Source organism: Cervus canadensis, chromosome 10 (assembly GCF_019320065.1).
Source record: "Cervus canadensis isolate Bull #8, Minnesota chromosome 10, ASM1932006v1, whole genome shotgun sequence".
Taxonomy (NCBI): Eukaryota; Metazoa; Chordata; class Mammalia; order Artiodactyla; family Cervidae; genus Cervus; species Cervus canadensis.
This window is the reverse complement of record NC_057395.1, coordinates 41,261,033-41,285,884: the sequence shown is the minus strand read 5'-3', so window position 1 is coordinate 41,285,884 and position 24,852 is coordinate 41,261,033. Positions and strand designations below refer to the sequence as shown.

At 45.3% G+C, this 24,852-nt stretch overlaps 1 protein-coding gene across 1 annotated transcript in view; it reads right to left on the bottom strand.

Annotated features, from left to right (window-relative positions):
• Positions 1-24,852, bottom strand: part of CFAP61 (cilia and flagella associated protein 61) — a 227,179-nt gene that overhangs the window by 116,544 nt on the left and 85,783 nt on the right. Inside the window, exons 15-16 of the mRNA XM_043480559.1 lie at positions 22,038-22,244; positions 19,331-19,459 (exon numbers count right to left, since the gene is read on the bottom strand). Coding sequence (XP_043336494.1) covers positions 19,331-19,459; positions 22,038-22,244 — 336 coding nt within the window. The remainder of the gene's footprint in view (positions 1-19,330; positions 19,460-22,037; positions 22,245-24,852) is intronic.

Here is a 24,852-nt window from a genome sequence, read left to right as displayed (position 1 = left end):
TGTGTATTCTTTTGCACGACTTGACATTTCTGTGCACTGAAATGAAAGATTCACTCGACTTCTGAGAGCAACACACAAGGGCTGTTGTGAAAAAATAAGCCTTTCTGAAAATTCCTATGGAGAATGCTAAGGCTAAAAATAAAGTTCAAAGGACCTTGATCAGAACCTATGGGCCAGCTTTTTGGTTCCAGGGAAGGATGTACAGTGGGGAATAAAACAAACTCATTTTTTTTTTTTTTGACCACACTGTGAGACATGTGGAATCTTAGTTCCCCGATCAGGGATTGAACCCACACCCGTGGCTGTGGAAATGTGGAGTCCTAATCACTGAATCACCAGGGAAGTCTCAAACCCAGCTTATTTTTAAATTGAAATTAAAAGAGAGCTGGATAGAGAGTAAAGCAGAAACTGCAACAGCAGGGAAGCTGGGCCACCATTAATGGGAATGGCCGGTGCTGAACAAAGATGGGAACACGTTAATAAAACGCGGAGGCTAACGTCAGTCATGCAGACATTTCACATCCGATCAGGGAAAGCAACAATGTTGGCTGCTCATTCCTGTGAAAAGAAGAGCTCGGTGCACAGGAGACACCCGTACAGGAGATTTCTACTTCTTTGTTCCTCCTCATTCTTTGAATCCACGCCTGATGATTTTGGCAGCACTTTTGAGAGACACTAATTCCATGCTCTTGATGGAAATTTTTCCATCATAGTAAGATAGTAAGTATTCAAAATATCTGATTACAACACGCACATACGCAGACGCACAGTAATAACAATCCTGCTGTAATTAATTAGCACAAAAGGCCAGGCCAGGCCTGGAGGGCTTAGAAGGGGAGCTGGCTTGCCACTCCTGTGGGAACCACCCTTGGGAAGGCAGGTGTCCCTGGCAGCATGTTTGAGGCTCCACAGATCAAATCAAGCAGGGGTCCTGGGGAAAATGTCCCCTTTTGCTCACTCTGCTGTGTATTCAGACACAAACTATAACCACCACCACCACAACAGCTAAAATTGCTCTTGGTAGGGAAGAGGGCAGAGGCCAGGGGACGCCTGTCATTACACCTGTGCATGGCTCGCATCACGCTTCAGTGCAGAGACAGGCCCAGAACTTTTCATCTGTCACGGGCACGTCAGCGGTAAACAGCCCGGCGTTCGTGTTAATGACACCATCTGGCGGCTCCCGTAACTGTGGAGCATTCAGCTTCCAAACAAGATGTAATGGCAGCAACACATGAAACCCACTGACATTTACAGTAAGGAAATTTATTATCCGCCGTCGGTTTGTATAAATGTGTTTGCATGACTGCTGGGGCTATAAAATCATCACCTTTGCCAGGCAAGGGAAGGTGCAATAAATAATGGATTGTAAGCCATGCATGTTCTACCAAATCATGAAACATTTATCACGCAGGCACAATAGCGTCTTAAGCAACAGTTACCACTTGAAAAATTAATGCCACTTTGGCGGGTTAAATGAAAACCATTTAGTCTAAGCTTTCATGATTTTTAATACGGTTTGTTATAGAACACAGGGATTTTTTTGATTTTTTTCTTAATTTTTATTTTTTAGTTGAGTATGATATATGCATGTAAATAACTCTTTTATAATAATTTTCTCTTGAGAAACAATTGGTCTAGACTCTTTTGTTAAAAAAAATACTTAAATATATAAACTGAAATGTTTTCTCAAAAAAGAAATAATTGTTAAAACCTTTTCAAAACTAGAAACAACAAAAGAAAGGTTCAGATGGCATTCTTCCCTTTCAAATCCTTAATGGATTGGGCAGTTATGGTTGCAATTAAATCATTTTAACTCTGAATTAAGGAAACAAGTAAGTATAAAGTCAAAACTAACCAAATCCCACGAGGAATTGAGCCACATTGTCCCCATTACTTAGCCCTTTAAAATACTCTCCCCACAGGGTGCCCCGTAATTTTCTCCTTTTTGCTTATTCTAAGGGTATCCACAGCTTTAAAAAAAAAAAATCCATGAAAATAACAATTCAAAATACAGATAGACTGGGCAATGGTGACTAGCTTTATGGAGGATTCATCAAAGACTACCATCAAATTTAAAGGAACAAAGAGAGATGTAGGTGGGACAAGTTACTTGTTTTCTTCCTGGACACGGGGTGGTGAGTGTGGGGAGCTCATGCCTGCCCTGACACAAGCCTCAGGCTGGGATGGAGGGTGGCAAACCCAGCCTGGACCAAGGCTCTGTCATGGGATACTCCTAGAAAGATGGATTCTTGACACATCATCATCTTGACATGTAAAAAGGAACACTTATCAGGAGGAAACAGAGAAAGCACTGTTTAAAAAAAAAGTTTTAGGCAGAAGTCAAGAAATGATGGAAGTCGAGGTTTCTAGCTCAGTTTGTAAGTCAGGTTTAACTCCCTAGTGAGAGCTGTTGAGTAGTTTCAGGGTCTCAGACCCTCAGATTTGTCCTTCACTCTCCCCTGCCCCTCCAGGCACAGTGCCTGCCCGGGTGGGCGGGAACGTTTTGGGGGGGTTGGGGACGGATGGAGGGTTCTCTGGAAGGCTCATCCCTGTAGGGGAGATGATGGGCTGCAAAGAGTCAGGAGGCCCCGGGGGAGCCCTGCCCCATCACTGGATCAGTGGAAGGACAAGGATTTTCATGCCTTCATCCCCAGGCTGACTGTCACCTCAATGGCTCCTGGAGCTGCCCCTCTGTGTGGCTTAGGATCAAAATCCCAGGATTTGTCAAGATGAGTCATTGAGGATGGTTCCGTCGACTGCCTGGGAGAATCACTCACCCTTTGGAGGACTTCAGCGCCCGGCCTGGGCAGACAGAGGGGAAGGGGGGAGGGGGACTGCTCGCTGTCCACCACTGTCCTATGCGTCAGGAGAGGCGACCACGTGTGTGAGGAAGCTGCCCGCGTCCATCCACACGCCCACGAGTCTCCACCGCACAACGGAACCTCTGCAGTTCCAGCCTATGGACGCCAACCCCAGCACCGCGGGACTGCTATCCTACCATGATGTAACATGTATTGCTTGAACCTCCACATTCAGACAAAAGCACCAAGCCGGGGATTCTTCTCAAGTGGAATCTCTATGCAGTAACCTGTGCGAACACCACACGCTCACCTGTCCTTCCATCTGTCAGTCGTTAATGTAAATACTCCCCAGAATTCTGGCTCTTACAGGACGTGTTCTGGAAAGAACTCTCCGGGCTCTCCCAGAGGCAGAGGATGGAGGGACAAGGCCAACACGGCCTTGCTCTTTCCTCTCAAAGTGGTATCAGTGCCCCTAGCACCTGACTAATCACTCTGCCTCTGCACACGTGTGTGTATGTGCATGTGTGTGCATGTACGTGTGTGTGTGAGGCAGTGTGTAGCATGGCAGAAACAGCTCTCCTGAGGGTATGACACAGGCTGACAGCCTGAATGCAACTGTGAAACGAAGGAGAAAAAAACAGCTAACAATAAAGAGAAACAAAAAGGAATTCAACAGATGCATGTCATTTTTCCTCTTCAGCGAGGATCAGTTTTTCTTGTTAATTATATCACCTATTCTTTCCTTATATTGATAATTACATAATTACATGAAACAGATGGGTGACAGAATGCTCCCAGATGGTGAGAATGTAAACAAGCTTACCAATCGCTTATTCTTGAGCATATTATAAAGAATTATTTAATAATACATAGATTTCTATACACATCTGTTAAATAGAGACTTCAAAATAGCAGTGACTTTGTCATTCTTTTCTTACCTAGATAACAACACCCTCCAAGGAAGTTCAGGGGAGGCCAACTGCCATCCAGGTAAAATATTTAACCTTTTCCAAACATTGGGGCACATGAAATCCTGAACTCTTATCTGAGTCCATGGGTTTACCCTGCCCCTTTAAAAAACAGAAATAATTGTTTGAAGGGGAACTGCAATCCCACATAGCTCTAGTTCTGCTTTGAGCAAGCTGTGGAAGATTGCAAAGAAATGGGGGGTGTGTTTTAAGAACATAATTGGAAACATTTCCATCGCATCTGATGGGCTTCTCCAATGAAATTCTTTTAAAATAGCCATGAACTAGAAGTCAAAGCATCAGTGCTGTGTCATCAGAAGTGTGTGCCCATGGGAAGGCTGGTTCTCACGGGGCCAAGGGCAGGCTCAGCGCCAGGCTGCACTCTGGTGGGTGAAAAGGAAGAAGGGAAACCTTCCAGACCCTCATACCACCGCTCTGGCCCATCAGATAAGGCATGCACAGGATCCTGTCCATGAAGGGGCAGGGCTGACTCTGGGAAAGGCGTGTCCACATTGTGGTGTGCATCAGATTCAGGACAAAAGACACAGCACCAGGAAAGGTGATATGGGGGGGGGGGTACAGAAGTGGGCTCAGGGTCTGTGCGGCTCCCAGGGAGAACCTGGACAGGGGAGGCGGGTGAAGAACAGAACTCAGAATCAAGCTGTGGTCACCCACTGTGCTGTTGGAGTTGACGGGGTGTAGACATGCTTGGAATTTGCGCACTTCTATAGGGATGGTGATTGTAGCATGTGTCTGCATGTGTGTGTGTGAGAGAGACAGGTGGGGGATGGCAGAGGGATCGGTTTGTTCATAAGCAGAATCCGAGAAGACGAGTTTGAAACCGAACTATATACTTCACCAATAAGAAGAGTTTCTAGACCATGGATGCGTGTAGGGATTAATGTACTGATTCTTACAAGGAATATAGGACAGTGCCTTTCATACATAATGTGTGACAAATGTTAACTATTATCACATTTCTCCTGACTTTACTTGGTTGTTCTTACTTTTAGCATATTTTGTGTTTTGAAAAGAAATAGAAGGAGACTAATTGAACAGTCTCATTCAATTACACAGAGCTTTGTTAAGTTTTCTTTTGCAAAGACAATAATATTCAGAAAAAAATTTTCATCCCCTCTACCACTAGCACTAAAAACAAGTAGTTTTGTTTGTATATATTTCCTGTTTTTGTCCTATGTATACATATTTCTTTAAAGTTGAAATAAACCCATAAATAACGCAGACACACACACACGTGCGTGCACAAAGATGCATTTGATTACTCAGGGCCTGGAGATTCTTTTGGAATCTGGGCTTGGCAGGAGGTATCCCCCATCTGCTCTCCACTGGGGGCAAGTCCCCAGAGGGAAGGCCAGCTGGGAGAGAGAGGCCAGGCCATCTCTCCTGGAGTTCCAGGGAACTGGGTCTCAACGTGGCTGCCCTGAGCACAGCCAAGGCTCTGGGGCTCCAGACAGCAAGCTGCAGAGCAGACGCGCTCAGGGAGCAGGACATAGTGAGAGGGGAGGTGGTGGGGGCAGCCCCACCAGCAGTAAGGCGCCTCCACCTGAGAAGACAAGGGGCTGGAGAGCCAAGGACAGGGGCAGGTTCGAGCCCAGCCACCCAAACTCCTCCATCTCTGGCACTTGCTCCCACCTTTGGGGTGAGTCAGATCACCAGGGGTGTGTATTTGTCTTGTGTGTCTGTCTGTAGCCTCCGACCTACCAACCCAGAGTGACCAGTGGGTGGGGAAGGAGGTTGTCTAGTTGTCAACGGTACATAATTCCGTGGGACACTCTCAGACCATCTCTGTGACCTGCTCACAAACTGTCACTTGTGAAAGATAATAATACCCGGCTCGCTTTTTAAAATCAGCCATCACCTCGGGTTTCACGGAGGCACCACCCCAAGGTGATATTGAAATGCTTTCGGCCAGCGGAGCTTCACTATGGTTACCAGAAAGTGTTGCCTGAGCCTGGCACCTTTTGGTTAAATACATAAACTACCATAAAACCCTCAATTATAACAATTGCCAGGGTGATCATTTCAATGCACTAAACTATACTTTAAAACAAAACAAAACAAACAGAACCTGGGACATGATTGAAGAGTGCCAGTCAGGACAAGGGGCTGGCGTGCAATCTTCGGTTGCCACCTTAGGTCCCCAGCGCCTGGACGGCGGGAGCCAGCCACACACTGTCCAAGACATGTTTGATATCTGCAATAAGACCGCCATAAAAAACCTTTATGGCTCCTATGCTTCTACCATACCTTATTTATTCTTTTATTTTCCTGTTTTTCAGGCATGCTTTCTGTTTTCTTCTTGCTTGTTAAGTTGGTTTCTATGGAGATCATGACATCAGTAATCCTGACTACGCTTAGTGGTCTTGAGGCAACATACGGAGTAAAGGGTTTTATTCTTCCTGAAAGAGGGTCAACCCCAGACGACAGCAGCAGCCTGAGGTCTGAGGACTCCAAGCTGCTTCTCTGATGGGGGGAAGGGGGGTGCGGGGTTGGGGAGGAGAGCACATGGTGGGGGAGGGCAGACCAGCTCCCCCCAACCCCCTGCTCCACCCCCAGGCCACCAGACCCAGGCCTCCAGACACAGGCACTTCAGTTTCCAAGGCTCATTTAATCCTTTGCCTCCATGCACACAAATGCCATTTCCCCCTCAGATTCAGTGAGTGTGTAAATAATGATGAATAAACTCGGAAGGCTTTATGAAAATTACTAAAACGTGGAAGACTTTTAATCCACCTGAGTTCAATTTGAATGTAAAACCTCTCTAGGTCCTTAGTCTGTTTGTTTTTTTTCCCCTAGCCTCTCACATCTTCAAGAGAGCATATCATACTTTTTTATCAACCAGAATTGATTAACAAGATGTACCATCCAAAAGCTCTCACATAAAACTAAAAGTTAGACTTCTGATACTTTCTAGTACCAACGTCTATTGACATAAAATGACTTCGGAACAAATGGTGTTGTGTTTTTATCATTACTCCAGGGGCCCGAGGGAGCGGCCAGCCCTGCGAGGGCCTGCTGGGTCTGCAGGCCAAGTGCACATCACTGTCATCGTCATAGTCGGCACTGTTTTATATTAACAGATGTGATTCATTCCTGCCAAGTCCCTGTTGACTCCTGGCCCTGCCGACCCCTCAGGCAGCAGCCAGGGTACACCAGCCGTTGGGCAGACATGCCTTTTCATTTCCAGGCAGAGAGCAGGTTGAGAGGCTTTTGAGTCTCACAAGAGCCTGACTTTTGAGTCCCCCCAAAATCAGAGTTGATGTTTCAAACAACAGATTTCAGAAGAACACATGGTGATGGCAGAGTCTGCTGTCTCAGAGAAGGCAAGTCGGAGGGCCAGAGGGAGAGAAATGCAGCCCAGCCTCTCCTCCCCCTGGGGAGGGCCATAAAGCTGAGGGGCCGAGTGGGATTCATCCCCACAGGGTTCTGGAGAGCACAGCGGTAGGCAGGCCTGTGCTTCACAGGGTCGCCCAGCCCCCTGGGCTGAGAAGGTGGAGTGGTGAGAGTGGCACCAGCGCAGGAAAGAGGATGAGGCCGGCCAGGAGCTTCCCAAAGCCCAGGATGGTGGGGCAGGGGCTGTCAGAAATAAAACATGAGACAGGGCAGCGAGAGACGGCACGTGTTCCAGCAAACTTGAGGCCTGATCCGAAGAGATCTTGAGGCTGTGAAAAGGGCCCCCACCTTGAGCCCTGAGGGCTGCTTGGGAGCCTGGGTACCAAAAGAGGGATGGCTGAAGGTAGGCTGAATCTCTGAAAAATGAGCAGATGCCTGTGAGGATGGAACATTTCCGAGTGGGCTCCATTTAAACGTTAAATGGCTAAATGTGCCTGGAGTTGATGGAGGTTCCTTGTCCTCCCAGAAGGTGGAATGGAGGCTCCAAGCAGAGATTCAGCTGAGTTAGAGGCTAATGGGGAAATGGAAGGATGCTGGCCATCTGCAGACCTGATTATCTGCTTAAGAATCTACATCTCACTGTGGTACATATATACAATGAAATATTACTCAGCCATAAAAAAGAATAAAATAATGCCATATGCAGCTACGTGGATGGACTTAGAGATTTGTCATACTAAGCAAAGTAAGTCAGACAGAGAAAGACAGATCAGTTCAATTCAGTGGCTCAGTTGTGTCCAACTCTTTGTGGTCCCACGGAATGTAGCAAGCTGGACTTCCCTGTCCATCACCAACTCCCAGAGTTTACTCAAACTCATGTCCATCAAGTCAGTGATGCCAGCCAACCATCTCATCCTCTGTTGCCCTCTTCTCCTTCTGCCTTCAGTCTTTCCCAGCATCTGCACCTTTTCCAATGAGTCAGTTCTTCACATTAGGTGGTCAAAATATTGGAGCTTCAACTTCAGCATCAGTCCTTCCAATTAATATTCAGGACTGATTTCTTTTAGGATTGACTGGTTTGATCTCCTTGCTGTCCAAGGAACTCTCAAGAGTCTTCTCCAACACCACAGTTCAAAAGCATCAATTCTTCGGCACTCAGCTTTCTTTATAGTCCAACTCATATCCATACACGACTACTAGAAAAACCATAGCTTTGACTAGACCTTTGTCAGTAAAGTCAGAGAAAGACAGATAACATATGACATCACCTATACGCGGATTCAAAAATATGGTAAAAATGAACCTACCTATGAAACAGAAATGGACTCACACACGTGGAGAACAGCCAAGAGGGAAGGGTTGGGGGAGGGATGAAGTAGGAGTTCGGGATTAGCAGATAACAAACAATTATGTGGAGAATGGATAAACAACAAGGTCCTACTGTACAGCACAGGGAACAATATTCAATATCCTGTGATAAACCACAAAGGAAAAGAAAAAATTTTTAAATCTACATCTTACAATAAAGAGAGTGTCCCTCATGCTGGCAGTTTACACACTGCAAGGAGAAATCATCCTTTAAAGAAGGCAATCGCAAGCTTGCTTTCTCAGATCCTAAATCGGTTTGCTTTTTGTTCAAAGACATAGTAGCTTTACCTTTGACCTAGAGAATCATTGCTAGGAATTTACGGAAATAAAATCATGATGAATGTACTCAGAAATAACAAGGATGGACGTAGTGGCCTTGTTTATAATGACAGACATTTGGAGAGGACATTAGGGACCCAGCTACACGCAGCAGTGCTGGCTCCCAGGTCTGGCATCCCTGCATCCCAGCGCCTAACCTGGCAGCTGCTCGGCCTGGGGAAGTGGATGTCACAAAGGACGTGTGAGGCAGGAAGACAAAGGCTGCTTCGTTCCACTGGAGCTGCGAGCGTGAAAATGTGAAAGCAGGTGGGCAAGCACTGGTTAAGTGACTTTTAAACCCCTCATTCACAATTAGGACACAAAAGCATCGGAAGAATGGAGAGAAGGGGATTTTTCTGGAAATTTCCTCAGTGAGAACTGTTGATGTGCTCTGGGGCGCACGCCACTCCAGGCCCAGGAGGAGGGGTAGGGGTGCCTCATCCTTTAAGTTACAAGACAAGGGTCTGGGAGCCTCAGGCTCTCGAGCGAGTCCCCACGGCTAGTGGACACCGTGCAGCGCTGTGTGGTTCCCACCCAAGGATGCTGATGACATCAACGGGCAGGCCAGTGACGGGGCGACCAAGAGGGAAGGTGCTGGCCACATCTGCTGACCAGATAGCCTGAGCTCTTATCAGAGGTCCTTGCCATAGGACCATCTCCAGGGGCAAACCAGACTTGGGCTGCAGAGTTGGAGGTATGTCCCTGAATTATGGGATGCAGTCCCGAGCAGAGGGACAGGGATCTCTAGAGAAATGGACCCGTGAGAAGAGCTGTCAGGCACACAGGGCGGAGTCTCCCTCTGACACACGCCTGTTGCCCCAACTGTTCCTCCCCACCTTGGCCCCCATTCCAGAAGGACTGGAAACATAGCTAAACAAGAATAAGAAATGAATAGGCTTTTTTTCCCCCCAAAAGCTAAATAGATGCTCAGTCACTGGAGGGCATGGTGACTTAGAAGGAGCGAGGAGGCTCCCAACCCTTCTTCGCCAGTTATAGGTTTCAGTGGTGGGGTGGAGTGGGGGGAATGCAGAGGAGGGAAGGAATAAACTCTAATCTTTGGATGAAAATGGAATTTGAGATTTGATTATTATCTGAAATGAAACTGGAAATTTTATAGAATTAAAAGCATATTTTGTGGATTTGGAATGACCCACTTGGTGCAGTTGGTAAAGAATCCGCCTGCCAATGCAGGAGACACAAGAGATGCGGGTTCGTTCTCTGGGTGGGGAAGATCCTCTGGAGGAGGAAATAGCACCCCACTCCAGTATTCTTGCTGGAGAATCCCATGGACAGAGGAGCCTGGCAGGCTACATTTCATGGGGGTCACAAAGAATCGGACATGACTGAGTACACATACGCACACAACTCTAACTACCTAAAATTGACCAGGAAAGCCCCGGGACTTGCTCGCTCTCTCTCTGAGTGCAGGAAAAGCTGGCCTTGGTGATCATATTCCCAGGATGATGGGGCAGAAATGGTTATTATTCCCACAAGTCCCACTGGCTCAATGTTCAGGCATATAATCAAACGGCTCATAACTTCAGTTCCCCCAGTGCAAGATGGAGAAAACACTACACAAACTACTGTGAGAATGTTGCAGGCTAAGCCACACAGGCACAGGACGCAGAACCTGGCCCAGAGGATGGTGTGGCCACCCAAACGCCACTCTAGAATACCCTGGGACACGGAAAGGTGTTCACGACCTCAAAAGTGAAAGTGCATGTTTCAAAACACTGCACGCCGATGACCCCATATTTAATCGCGTGTGGCTTTTTTCACAGAAAATAATCTAGAAGTAAAAACACCAAAATATTAAGTAAGGTAACCTATAGATAGAAGATTGCAGGCTTTATCCATGTTCTCTTTCTACTGTTTCTCTTTTCCCCTAAAATTTCTACCATCACCATGCACTGCTTTTGTAACTGCATACATATATTTTAATCAAGGAGGAGGATGTGACTTCCCTGCGGGGGCCGGTGGGGGGGGGCATCTGCAGCTCTGATTGTCCCCTTTGTCATTTTACCTCCTCAGCTCCGTTAAAATCCACAAAGCAAAGCTTCCTTGGCGGGCTTTCCTCCCCGAAGGCGGATTCTGAAGAAGCCACTTAGCTGCAGAGGCCAGCTCCTGCCCGGAGCTCAGGTCCATCAGGGAGCCTTGCTTGGCAGGGGGTGTCCAGAGCGCTGCAGCCGGCAGCTAGCGTGTCCCAAGGACCCTCTGGACTTATGCGGCCTTGCTCTGCAGGCAACAGGACATATTTTCCCCCTCCTGGATTGCAGCAAGAACCCCATCAGCATCTAGGAAAGCCTCAGATTTTTTTTTTTTTTCTGTTGGAAGCTGTTTTAAACGCATGTTACCAAATGCATTTAAATAATGTTACCAAAGGTGGGCTGAAGCGATGGACACACCGGTGTGAAAACCCAGCCACATCACTCCTTGGCGTCTGGATGGGCGTTCCCTGTGCTCGGAAATGTCCTTGCAGCCCTTCCTGGGAGATGATGGGCCAGAGAGGGTGAAGCAGGGAAGATAAGGGCAGGAGAGATTTTATTTTAGAAAAACCTCTGCTTTCCAGAGAACTGAAGGTTAGATAGGCGGCATACCACCAAGCACATGTATGGCACTTTCCCAAAGCAGTGGGGACGCTCCACTCCTGCAACTGAAGGAACAGTCAAGGTCACGGCCCATCCATGGCCTTGAGCTGGCCAGCAGCTCACCACTTATGAGTAGGGGTGCTGGGTCTGATCTAAGAATGAGAGAACCGGGACTTCCCTGGTGGTCCAATGGCTAAGACTCTGCACTCTGAATGTGGGGACCCGTGTTTGATCCCTGGTTGGGGAACTAGATCCCACCTGCCGAAACTAAGACCAAGTGCTAAATAAATAAAAATAAATATTTTTGAAAAATTAAAAAAAGAAAAAAAAAAGAATGAGAGTGCAAAATGGTGCCATTAGTTGGGAAAACAGCTCGGAAGTTCCTCAAAATGTTAAACTTAGGCTTACCACATGACCAAGCATTGCTAATCCTAGGTGCAACACCCAAGAGAAATGAAACCACACATCCACACAGAAACCTGTGTGCAAATGTTCACAGTGACATTACTCACAGTAGCCAAACAGTGGCAATGACTCAAAAGTCCATCATCTGATGAATGGACAGACAAAATGGAGTATGTCCACACAACAGAATATTACTCAGCTGTAAAAATGAATCGAATATCGATACATACTGCAAAATGGCTGAACCTTGAGAAGATGCTCAATGAAAAAAAGACAGACACAAATGCCACATATCGTGTAATTCTGTTAAATGAAGTGCCCAGAAAAGGCAGATTCGTAGAAACAGAAAGTAAAATAGTAGTTACCAAGGGCTGGGGGTGGGGGTGTAGGGAGTGACTACTAATGGGTTACTTTTTGTGGGGGGAGGTGACAAAAATATTCTAAAATTAGATGGTGATGGTTGCCCAACTCTGTTAATATACCAAGAACCAATAAATTGCTGTTTAAATGGGTGAATTGTATGGCAGGTGATTCATATCTCAATAAAGCTATTAGACAAGAGGGGGGAAAGAAGAGAGGAAGAGAGAGAGAGGTCGACTCTTACAATATCTATCCTAGAAAATGATAAGATATACTTTTCTGACAATACTGAGAGATGGAGAAGTAACTTTACTTTTCACCATATCTCATCACACCGTGAAACCACCTTTTGCCTCTACTGCAGCCCAGCTTCTAAACAGTGCCCAGGCGGGGCCATCAGTGCTCACCCTGTCCACGCCTCACCTCCCGAGTGAACCTTCAGCTGCTCATCCTGGGCGTTACCTGAGCACTTTCTAATGAAGCCAAACACAGAAAGATAGTGAATCTTGAAAAATGGATACTGTCACCCACATACAGGATTATTTTTTTTTTTCACCTTTCCCAGTGGCTGCCACTATAATTTTGAAAGGTTTATAACAACAAATTGGACACAACAGAGAGAGATGTGCAGACAGCCAGGATCAGCTGCTATCCAAAAACTGACCCCAGGGCTCTAACCTGGACCCCTGTGTCTGCTCCCACCCCATCCAGGGTCTGGCTGGCACAGGATCAAACGTGAGGCTGGGTGGCTCAGCCAAGAGGAAAATCCAGCTGTTCTGGGGAAAGCCAATTATCTGTGAGTCACCTTTTGATTACAAGACTAGTGCCAAAGATCTGGAAGACTCCAAAAGGTTTCTTATCAAGCCATCTTCTTTTTCTGTGGTTTGGTTTTCCTACAATAAGCCATGATATCAGTACTTTAATGTTTAGGTAAGAGAGAATATACAATGGTCTGAGTTTTTGGTGTCTAACTGCTTGGGCATGAAGCCCTGTCAATGAATTAGCCTTTGGACACGTCACTAGCTCTCCGTTCTGCAGGCCTGTTTTTCTTTAAATACCTTGAGAATGACAGAAGCAGTAACTATTCACAAGCGCTGCTCATATGAGGATTCCATGAGATAATTCACGGGAAGTCTCAGAAACAGCATGCTAGTAATGGCAGTAGGAGCTGTAGTTTATTACTCTGTAACCTTTCTATAGGGAGGAATTTGATAACAAGGAGAATGAACCACTGATTTATGTCATTTTGATAGATACATATATACTGTGCACAATACTAAAGTAGATAGTGTTTAGAGAATTGGAAAGACATGACCATAGAATTTGTATTCTTTGTTCAGGAGGGGGAAAAAAAAGAGCCCATGAAAGCATTTATGTAAATTATTCTAAGAATGTCAGAGAAAAGGGTTTGCCATAAATAAAAGGAAATGCATTTCCCACAGGTTGGGTAACTGTAGGAAATGGCCGAGAAGTGGCTTGAAAAAGCAAACTGGATTCACAGCGATAATTTAAAGTGGGTTAATTTCATTTCAGGAGAATATCACAATGGTCCCATTAATAATGATCAGTGCATGTATGATGCTGAAAAATATGGGTTTGCATTTTTAGAAACAACGAGATACTAAAGGGTCAATTTACACACACACACACACACACACACACACACAGACGTGTGCGTGTACAAGTACAACCAAGAGAAGCCTAATGCAGGCAGTGAAAGTTTCCAAGTTTAAGGAAGGGTTGGGGAAACAATTAAGCTGGGAAAATCTAGCAGGTGCTGGGAGAATAATGCAATTTCCTAGGGCAGCAGATGCGCAAGGGAAACAGTATCCAGCAGCAGTCCATCAGATGGTAATTACAGCTGAACTGGGGAAGAGCAGCCAGATGAAAGGGGCGATTCAAAGGGTAACCGAATGCCAGAGCGGACATCTTCCTGAGAGCTCACACACCAGGAAAGGCGGGCCAGCACTTAGCTCTGAGAAGGGGGGTTAAACAAACCGTCGTTCTTACTTTGTAGAAGGACAAAGGGAAAACGGGGGCCTCAAAGAATTCATTAGTCCAGATTTAAATTGACCGTCACGAATAAACAACCACACACACACACACACACACACACACACACAAGCGCTGATCACTCTAAACATCTGATTCCTGAGATGGTTCTGTTATATGAAAGATGATGGATTGACCTGGTCCAAAAAGTTTTGGGGAAGAAAAAAAAAAAAGGAGAGATGGATTCTCATTCATTTAGAATACTCTAAATCAACACAGAGAACCAAAGTGATCAAAGTGAATGACAGGGAGCATCTCCTGGTACCGAAGCAAAGGGAGGAGCTTTTTAAGTTCAAAGCAGATTTTCTGGTGTTTATTATCACAAGTAAGAGTCATTTAAAACCCCGGTCTTGGAAAGGAAAGCATGCCTCAGACACATCTGCCCCTCCCAAGGGATTCCACAGAACAGGTCCAACCCCAGCAGGGCTGTTCTTCTCTTGCTCCCTGGGGCCGGTGCACCCTCCCCCATCCCTGGTTTAACCAACCCCAAGAAGATCCCCTGAAGGAGGGCATGGCAACCCACTCCCGTATTTTTGCCTGGAGAATCCCCATGGACAGAGGAGCCTGGCATGGGCTTGCAGAGTCAGACATGACTAATGAGCATGAGCATGAAGCAGTCCCACGAAGCGTCCCAATACTGACACTAGACCGTAAGCTCCCTGAGGGCAGGGACCCTGTCATGGTCATCTCTGAATCCCTAAGGGGGAGGCAGGAAGAAAAGCAAGTCAGCTTGCACAGAGAACCACCCCAGAGTAAGTCAAACTGCTCCATAGTTTGTAATTAATATAGTCATCCATTCAACCAAATTTTGAGCATTTCCCTGATCACGGTTCTCATGCAAGTGGGCCACACTGATTCATTTCATTAAAAATTCCCATCAGGAATTTAGAAAGATGGTAACGATAACCTTATATGCAAAACAGAAAAAGAGACACAGAAATACAGAACAGACTTTCGAACTCTGTGGGAGAATGTGAGGGTGGGATATTTCAAAAGAACAGCATGTATACTATCTATGGTGAAACAGATCCCCAGCCCAGGTGGGATGCATGAGACAAGTGCTCGGGCCTGGTGCACTGGGAAGACCCAGAGGAATCGGGTGGAGAGGGAGGTGGGAGGGGGGATCGGGATGGGGAATACGTGTAAATCCATGGCTGATTCATATCAATGTATGACAAAACCCACTGAAATGTTGTGAAGTAATTAGCCTCCAACTAATAAAAAAATTAAAAAAAAAAAAATTCCCATCAGAACAATTCTCAGAACGCAAATGCACAGGCCGACGAGACAGCCCATTCAAGATGAGAAGCAAGTCTTCTCGGTCCACGCCATGTGGATTATGGTCAGCAAAAAGCCTCCCTTTATCCATGAATCTACTGGTTGACTGGCAACATGATGAATCTTCTGGGCCCAGCCCTGTGATGTGTGATGAAAATCATTCACACGTTTTCCAGGTCCCTTCCTGTGACCTGACATGGGTGGGCTGTCAACTGATATGAACTACAGGGCAGGTCTGGTGGCAGGGACACGATTCATCTAGACCAGGCAGTAGCATCCTGGCCTCGGGGTGGGAGGGGGCGTGTTTCTCTGCCATGCGATGATGAATTTCAATCACTGCTGGCTTGTGCCAGCATCAAATTGGCAACCCACCGAGATGAAACGCTTTCTATCCCATTACTCATGCCTGGGGTGATCTGTTCCCTTGAAGACTGGCTTCCCAGGTGAAAGCTAGGGAACGGATGGTCAGTCTGAGATGGCTTAAATGGGATAAAATGTATGAGAGGCCAGTGCCCAGAGAGAGAAACCTCTGTGAGGGAGCTGAGTCCCAAATGAAGCCCCAGGCACACAGGGGAGTGTAAAACTTAAAGGGACAGAAAGGGATTCGTTTAGTCAGACATTCCGTTAACTTCAGCAGCTGCAATACTATTTGCTCTGCTCAGAAATCAGTGTGCTTATGACCCTGTAGACATTCCTTTTAGGGGCTTCCTTCTGGCGGTTCAATGGTAAAGAATCTGCCTGCCAATGTAGGAGATGCAGGTTCGATCCCTGGTCCGGGAAGTTCCCACATGCCGAGAAGCACCTAGACCCGTGTGCCACAACTACTGAGCCTGTGCTCTAGAGCCCATGCTCTGCAGCTAGAGAAGCCACTGCAAAGAGAAGCCCCCGCGCAGTAACGAAGACCCCGCACAGCCAAAAATAAACAAACAAAATCATCTTAAAAAAGAAATTCCTCCTGAAAAGTTTCCATCTGACTCACCTTGTCTCAGATAAACAGCCTAAAACATTAAACCCACCTACAACCTTTTTTAAATTTAAAGTAATGTGACATAATAGCATTTTAATGCTTGAGCATCCAAGCTCATTCCATGTGGATGACGATCTCAATAATCCTTTGGTTGTACTTCAAGACTTCTACATTTTGACTAAATCTAGGTCTTTACTAAAGCCTTCTTGAGAATGAGTACAGCAGCAAGCAGCAGTAAAGTACTTCTTTAAAAAAATCAGAATTCACTGTATACCTATGGCTGATTCACCTTGATGTTTGGCAGAAACCAAAACAATACTGTAAAGCAATTATCTTTCAATTAAAGATAAATAATTTTTTTTTAAAAAAATGAAAAAAAAATCAGAATTCACCAATGCAGTAAACCATACAGCACAAAGCAGCAGATACCGAGCACCAGCCACACCATGGCTGACTTTCTGGAGTAGGGATTCAAAAATCCATCCTGTGCTGCATCTTGAAATAAGCCAAGGCTCTAGGGCGGGGCCGGGGGGGCAGCACACACAGAGATAACCACAGAAAAGCTTATTAAATGTGAGCAAGGATTTCAACTCATAGAAACCTGGAAAGCTATGGTAGGGTTGTTGTTAATGAAACAGAATGTTTTCTTTGGCTTTTTTCCCCACCCGGAGTCCAGCTCACCTCAAATTCATCCAGTTCTGGAGATTCCCAGGGGTGGGAGATGCTGGAGGTTCAGGAATGCTGCTCTCGACACCAAGTAAGCAGCCCTGAACTGTTCCCTGTCCCTCCAGCCACACACTCGTGCCCCCCAGTGACCAGCTGAAGGCAGTGGGGCCATGGGCTGCCACTGACGTCCGGGGGCTTCTCCTGGCCCAGCCGTGTGGTCTACCCAAACTCTAGTGCATCTCAGCAGTGGGTGCATATAGGCAGCACCTCTCACACAGAAGCATGTCTGTACCTTGCGCCTGTGGGCCCTTCTCCTGGGATCACATGACGTCAGACAAGCCATGTTTCAGTGATGGGTAGAGATGAAGCCATCCTCCCTGACCCCAACACACTCTCTTGGATCTCATTATGAAAGTCCTTTCCCCCCGTCTCCCCACCCCTACAGGCCACCTGGTGGCCGAGCTGGTGGTCCTGCAGATGGGCTTGAGCCCTTTCCTCTCTAGCATGCGATGCTCAGACCCTGCTACCTAACGACACACCTGTGGTCCTGGGTGAAGTGCTATGTACCTGCTGCAAAATGATAAAGGAGGAAGGGATATTAGGTGGGGATGCAGTAGATGCAAAACTGGCCAAGAGCTGAAACTTGTTGCAGCTGAGGGCAGAGGATCCAGGACTTTCAGTGAAGCTCATCGAGTGGGCTGAGACAGGGGCCCCCTCTGCCTTCAGAAGCTTTTAGAGCAAGGTTGCCTGTGTGCTCAGTCATGTCCGACTCTTTCTGACCCCATGGACTATACCCCGCCAGGCTCTTCGGTCCATGGAATTTCCCAGTTAAGAATACTGGAGTGAATGGCAATTTCCTCCTCCAGGGGATCTTCCCAACCTAGGGATTGAACCCACATCTCTGGCATTGGCAGGTGGATTCTTTACCACTGTGCCACCTGGGAAGCCCTCTAGAGCAAGACAGAGTAATTCAGGATCTGTGAAATCTAGTAACAAAATAATAAGACTTGAATTTGGCCTCTGTTTTTAACCTTCTTCTTTCAGGAAATCATGCTTCATAAAACTACCAGTCTATGAGGGATTGTACACTAAAAAAAAAGAAGATAAAGTCTCTTGGTTTGGTCGGGAGAATCTCTTTTCTGTCACAGGATTTGCTCTGCTTCTTGAGGATGCCTCACGTTTTCCGTGAGGAAGACTGGGAGAGGGCAAAAGGATTGCTTTGTTTTCAGTCTCTACTCAAAGACAAAGTTAGAACTTATCAGAAAATAAATAAAAAATTTCTGTTTAATTTTATAATTTAGAGATAAACGTAGGACTTACAGCAACCTGGGTCACAGTCAGCAGTTGCCTCAAAGATGGGTCTTGGGGGAGCGCCCCCCCCCACCTCCAGCAAGTAAAGCAGGAGCTGGGGATAGTGCGGTGATGACTTTGGGCAGCATCAGGCTTCTCTCCAGTTGGTCTGAGCACCACATGCAGCTCTGATGACCAACTCCTTGGCTAAAGGTTTGGAGAATTTAAGCTTTGCACTTTTTTCTCTCTCACAGAGGACAAACGTCAGCCCACTGAGGGCTGTCTTTCTCATTTATGCGCAAGTGTGCACAAACAGAACAGGCTCACCTGTGAGTCAGCCTAAGTCACAGCCGAGTTCCTGAATATGGCTGGCCCTGTGTGTGTGGCTGTTTACACGTACACCTCCATTGAAAGCGAAACCTAGGCTCTGTGTGGTTCCTTCTCTTGTTCTGCTGGTAAGGGCGGCCCAGGGCTGTCATTTTAACGTCCCCCCCGGCGCTCCCACCCCACACACCGCCGCTCCCCAGGGCAGCGCTGACTGCCCGCGAAAGAGTGAACAAAACCCAGCTCAGACTCAGCCCCGACATCCTAATGCAGCCAGATACCGGTTCTCAAATCGTGCAACGAAAGCTTGAGGGAAGGGGCGTATGCTTTGCAGCAAGGCGGCAAAGCCCACAACGATGCTGGGAGGCTGACGCCAGCCCCACTGGTCCTGAGATGCAGGGGGGCGTCACAAGGACCCCCTCGGCGCCCTGCTCCGGGCTCTCCGCGGAGGCACCACCTGAGGGCAGGGGCCGCGGGGAGCCCGGGCTCGGGGATGAAGGAGCCGCCCCAGGCCCCCGTTCCAGCGCCGCCCCATCTGCCACGCCCCGCCGCGCTGGCACCGTGCCCCGCCTGCTGCCGCCGGCTACCCACCGCGTCCTTGGAGACCTCCTTTGATGGAGCGTTGATGCCAAGCTTTTCCAGGGGATAGACAATCTGTCGTCGGGGCCGCACGGGAACCAAGTAGTGGAGGGCGGACGTCAGCGAGTGGGCCTTGGGGACCTGGGAGACAGCAACCTCTATTTTAGCCGGGAGGGTGTGGGAGCCCGAGCGCACAGATGCCAGACTCGACAACTGGAGGGCGGGTGGGGGGAAAAGGGGGAGATCGGCAAATAAACAAACATACACTTCGAGCAGAGGAATGAATTGTAGATAATGCCTGACACTAATGAAGATAATTATGGGAGTAATTGCATTACTATCTCTGTGGGAATGACAGATAAACAAGTGGTTTGGTTTATGGGATTTTTCAGCTCAAGTATTTTCCCCAGGAGGATATTCTTCTCCACAGTGATCATGAATCAGCTTGATTTGACCCCATTAATAAGCTGTGTTATCTGCATCCTGGTAACCTTTGTGTCTTTGGCACAAACTGCCTTAAGAGGGCATGTAGATTAAAAAAATGTCATCTGAGGGGCAATAGGGCAGGGATGTGAACAAACCTCATGTTTGTGAAAGTCACTGCTACTTCAACTGGACCTTTCTGGATCAAATGAGTGCTTTAAAATCAAAGGATGAGACTGGAGAGGTGGGGGTGAGGTAGGGGCTGAATTAGATTATTTTGATTTATATTCAATCCTAAATTATGAGCTGGATTTATGCTTACTGAAATGGGCTATAGTAAATCATGTTTTAGATGGATGCTTTAGATATTAATGTTACCCAACTTAAGAGCTTCTAGAAGGGATTTTTTAAAATCCTTCACCATTGAACTTCAGCTCCTGATATTACACGCTGAAAAGAAGAACCTTGGGGTCTCTAGCCAAAGCTCTGTTTTTAAGCCTGGACAAATTCTCAGCACATGTTCTGGCAGGAGGTTGTGGAGAAAACTGTCTTCGTTGTGTCAATCAAGAGTCACTTATATTGCTGTTGACTGGGGATTTATAGCAGAATTTGGAGAGTCTCATTTGCACTATTTGGAATTGCTTCTTGCACTTGTTTAAATGGATGTGTATAAATCAACCAGAGATGTAAACAGAGAGGAAATCTGTTTCCAAGTGTGTTTTTATGTTATATACACAATAGTGCATAACATGGTGCTAATTCTACACCACGAGGGGAATATGTGAACACCCACTGAGTTCAGTTCAGGGTACCATTTTTTTTAGGATGGATGCAAAAAGACTCTACCAACCTGGCACGTACAGACACCACTATGAATAAAAATTGAGAATTTAATGTCACATCCTGAAGGTCACCAAGCTGGCACTTGGCCAAATGGGAAGTGCAAAGCAATTGCACAGGGCCATGCTTTTCAGGCAAAGCTGTTACACTTCCCATTTTGTGAGTTCAAATCTGGGGCATTCATGTTACTGTTGTGCTGTGTTTTAATCGGGGAAAAAAAATCATCTTTCGAGCGTATTCTCCATTTGCTACCAATCTTTCCCATGTTTTTCCTTCTTTCTCCCCCATTTCTTCTGTTCTTCCAAAAGGCATTTGTCAAATAAGATACGTTGGTAAAATTACTGTTATGTGCATGTACCCATATACCTTAGATTGTTTTCAGTTGGATAATTCAGAGCATTTTAAAAAAATCCACTTAACTCATCATGGTAATTAAGAAGAAAAGTGACAGTGTCAGAATCCAGGCAGAGCCACAAATGGATTATGGGACAATTTCAACCTAGTCTGGGGGTTCACCTCGCAACAGCCCTCAAGTCTGCCTCGACACTCTCAGTGGCAGAGGGACCATCTCGCAGGAAAGAAGAGCCTGGGAGTCCAGCTCTGAGAAGCCTTTGCCTTCGAGCAAACAGGACAGTGAGTGTGTGTGTGTGAGCACAGGTGGGACTCTTCTAGGCATTGAAGGTCGAGCTCTGAACAGGACAAAAAGCTCCAGCTTCATGGAACAATACAGAATGAGAGCTAGTGAGAAGTGCAATGAAGGAGACTGAAGCAGGATGAACAGAAGCAAGAGCTTCCGTGTGTACACATAACAAGTGCTATGCAAGACATAGAGGTGTTTCACTACATAAAGGCTGCATCAGTATCACTTATCTCCACTTTTCATCCATCACTTTTATGGGATGTTACAGTGCTAATTTGGAATGTCATGATAGCATACCAGTATTCAGGATTGAACTGATTTATCCTATGAGTTCACTACTGGAACGTTCTTTGCCTGAAGAACATCATGGGACGTTTTGGCATTCACTAATGTATGTGAGAGATCATTTGATTCTCACATCCCTTAGGACACTTTTCCATAGCTTCCCGTCTCTGTTTAGTTGATATGGAAAAGCAAACAAATTGTTTTACTAATTGTGTGGGTTGTGATGGTTTCAGAAATTCAAAGCCTTCTGGGTTTTCCCTAGAGTGTGTGAAAAGGACCAAATTCAGTATGGTCATTTGAAATTCAGAGTCAAAATCCATATATAGTCAAATATACATGTATCATATATATATGTATCACATATGTATATATATGTATCACATGTGTGTATATATGATGCATATGTCATATATATATATACATATATAGTCAAAATCCATGGAATGAGGAAGAAATAAAATATTGGCACACAATACGAATGACACCGTGGATGCTTATCTGCAGGAGAAGTGACTGAGGACACTCTTTTACCTTGCTTTCCTTGACTTGTGGGTAAACAGGGTAGTAGAGACAAGATTTGTATCCTAAACGGAGGATCTCCTTGAGAAAAAACTTGGTGTAGTGCCGGAAAATGGGATTCAGGACAAAGTGATACAGGTGTCCGTGCTCTTCACGCTGGTGGTGATTGAAGTAGATGAAATCTTCAATGTTGTAGTGAGATCGGATATACTCTATATCCTAAAAAAAGAAAAAAGAGGTGAGAAAGGACACCTGAGAGGGTTTTAAACAAATGGCATGCATCCTCTAAGAAACATCTGGCTGATTCATATCAATGTATGACCAAAAAAATAAATAAATAAATAAATAAAAAATTTAAAAAAAATCATGAAACAGAAAAAAAAAAAAATAAAGCAATGATTGAAGTAAATAGAAAAAAAAAACAAAACTTTAAGGGCATGCCTTTCCCTTCTCTTTCTAAGGAGCCAGGGTAGAGACTGAACTACACCTGGTGGGACTAGGAAGAGATCTACCCCAGCATCCGCTCTAAATGGCATTCATCCTTGGGGAGAAAAGTTGAATACACATGCCCAAAGATATACACACAGGGATGTTTACCACAGTGAGGTTTTGAGTTGTGAAAACAGGGACTCAGTCCTGCAGTGGATGCTGCCCGGACACCCTTTATCAGTGACTAACAGCTCACAACGGCCACCTCAGCAAAGAACTGCTCTGATGGTCATGCTTAGGTCGATCTTCAAGAAGTTTCCCTGGAGAGACCTGGAGTGTGAGCTAATGATTCTCTCCTGCATTATCATGTTCCAGCATGTGGCCAGAGGAGTGTCTATTTAGCTGATCCCCTCTGGATGGACATCTAACTTGTTTCTAGGGCTTTGCTATGAGGAAACACACTGCCCTGTGCACCAGATCCAGGGCTTCTCTGAGCGAAATGCCCAATGAAAGAAAAAAGACTAGGTACAATAATGAGAGACGAGTTATTTTCTCCTATTACTTACTAATCTCATTTTCATTGTTAATTTTTGAAAAGCTAAAAGCTTAAGTTTCCTGAAAGTCACCTGCTTTGATGGCTTACTTCGGAGCATGGCTCAGAGCTTTGGAATTTGCTCCTCACACCTGTGCTAACAACCTAGAGAGCCTTGAGTCCCAGCTTGTAGGCAGCCTCCCAGTGGTCAGGGCAATGTCATGGAGAAGCGGATAAACACACTGTCAGGGAGACCATGCCAGTCATTCGCACTGACCATTTGATCTCTCATTCATGACATGGACAGACTTTTGAGGTAAACTGAGAAATGCAAAAGATCAGATAGAGAAACATACCACTCACTCCAGAGGAAACAGAGGTTATCCAGCAAACAGAAGATAATTAAAAAAGAAAATTCTACCAAATGTCCTCAGGGATACCAAAAAGGATCTCACATAAACATAAAAAACAAGCTGCTAAAAAAAATAAAGGAACAATAAGAGAACAAGTAAGAGACTTGGAAGTTAAATACATGAACTCTGAAATTAAAATTCCAGTAGAAGTTCTGAATAGACATGGCTGAACAGTGCATTAGGAATCTGGAAGACAAAAATCAAGGAAATCTCCTAGAATGAAGAGTAACAAGTACAAGAGATTAAAAAGTACAGGAAAAAAGATATGAGATAGCGAAGGGTCAATTCCACTTAAAAAGGAATTTAAGACAAGGAGAATACTGAAAATGAAAGAGAAGAAATAATTAATGAAATCATGAAAGAAAGAGGTTCACAAGCTCAAAAGAGACATAGATACTTTACAAGAATTTCAGGAATAAAAAGGAAAAGGGAATTCTCAAGAGAGAAAGCAAACAAACATACATTTATTTACATCAGATTGTATTTTACCTGGGACATTGGCTACTAGAAGATGATGAGAGTAAAAGCAACACTCTGATGAGAAATCATTTGCATAGGAATTCTATACACAGCTGAATTCAGGTGTAAGGACAGATGAAAACTTGTATGTGTGTGGACTCAGAGACCCAGCCCTCTTCCACCCTCTCTCCAAAAATTCTTAAGGATATATTGAATCAAAGGAATCTAAGAACAAGGATAGTTTGAATACATTGAAGAAATAAAGTCACATGAGCATATCAATAAACGCCAAAACACATTTAATAAAATTCAATATGCATGCACAATAAAAACTTTTAGTGAACTAGAAATAGGAGAGAAGTTCCTTGATATCTTCCAGAAGCTATGTTCCCAGGTGGGAAGTCTCAATATTATATTTATCAGTTCTGCCTAAATTGTTCTGTAAAATCTACATAGGCACAAATAAATTCATAGTAAGTGTTACAAGGTTTATCTGGAAAAGAAAACAGTCAAGTAAAACCAAGAAATTTTAGGTAAAGAAAACAAATAAGAGAAGACTTCCGTACCAGATACCAAAACACATGATAATGCAATAGCTATTAACAAATAAATCTATGGAATGGAATAGAGAGTAAAAATAGACACAGACACATGGAAATTTAATAACGTAAAGACAGCATTTTAAATCAGCAGGGAAAGAATGGACTGCTCAGTAGTAAATACTTTGGAATAATTGGCTGTGCATTGGGACAAAATAAAATTAGATGTCCACTTAACAACAAACACACACGATGCATGTTATTAAGTGCAAGAAAGGATGTTGGAAAGGATAAATGCATAATTCTCAATAGAGTAATTCTTTGGGGAGAGAGCTGGGACTTTTTTTGGTGTTGGGAGGTTATTTGAATTTTTAGAATGTGAATGTTTCCATGTATTCTTTGTAACATTTTAAACATTTTGACTGAAAAAAAAAAGTGGCTGCCAAGTGGGATGC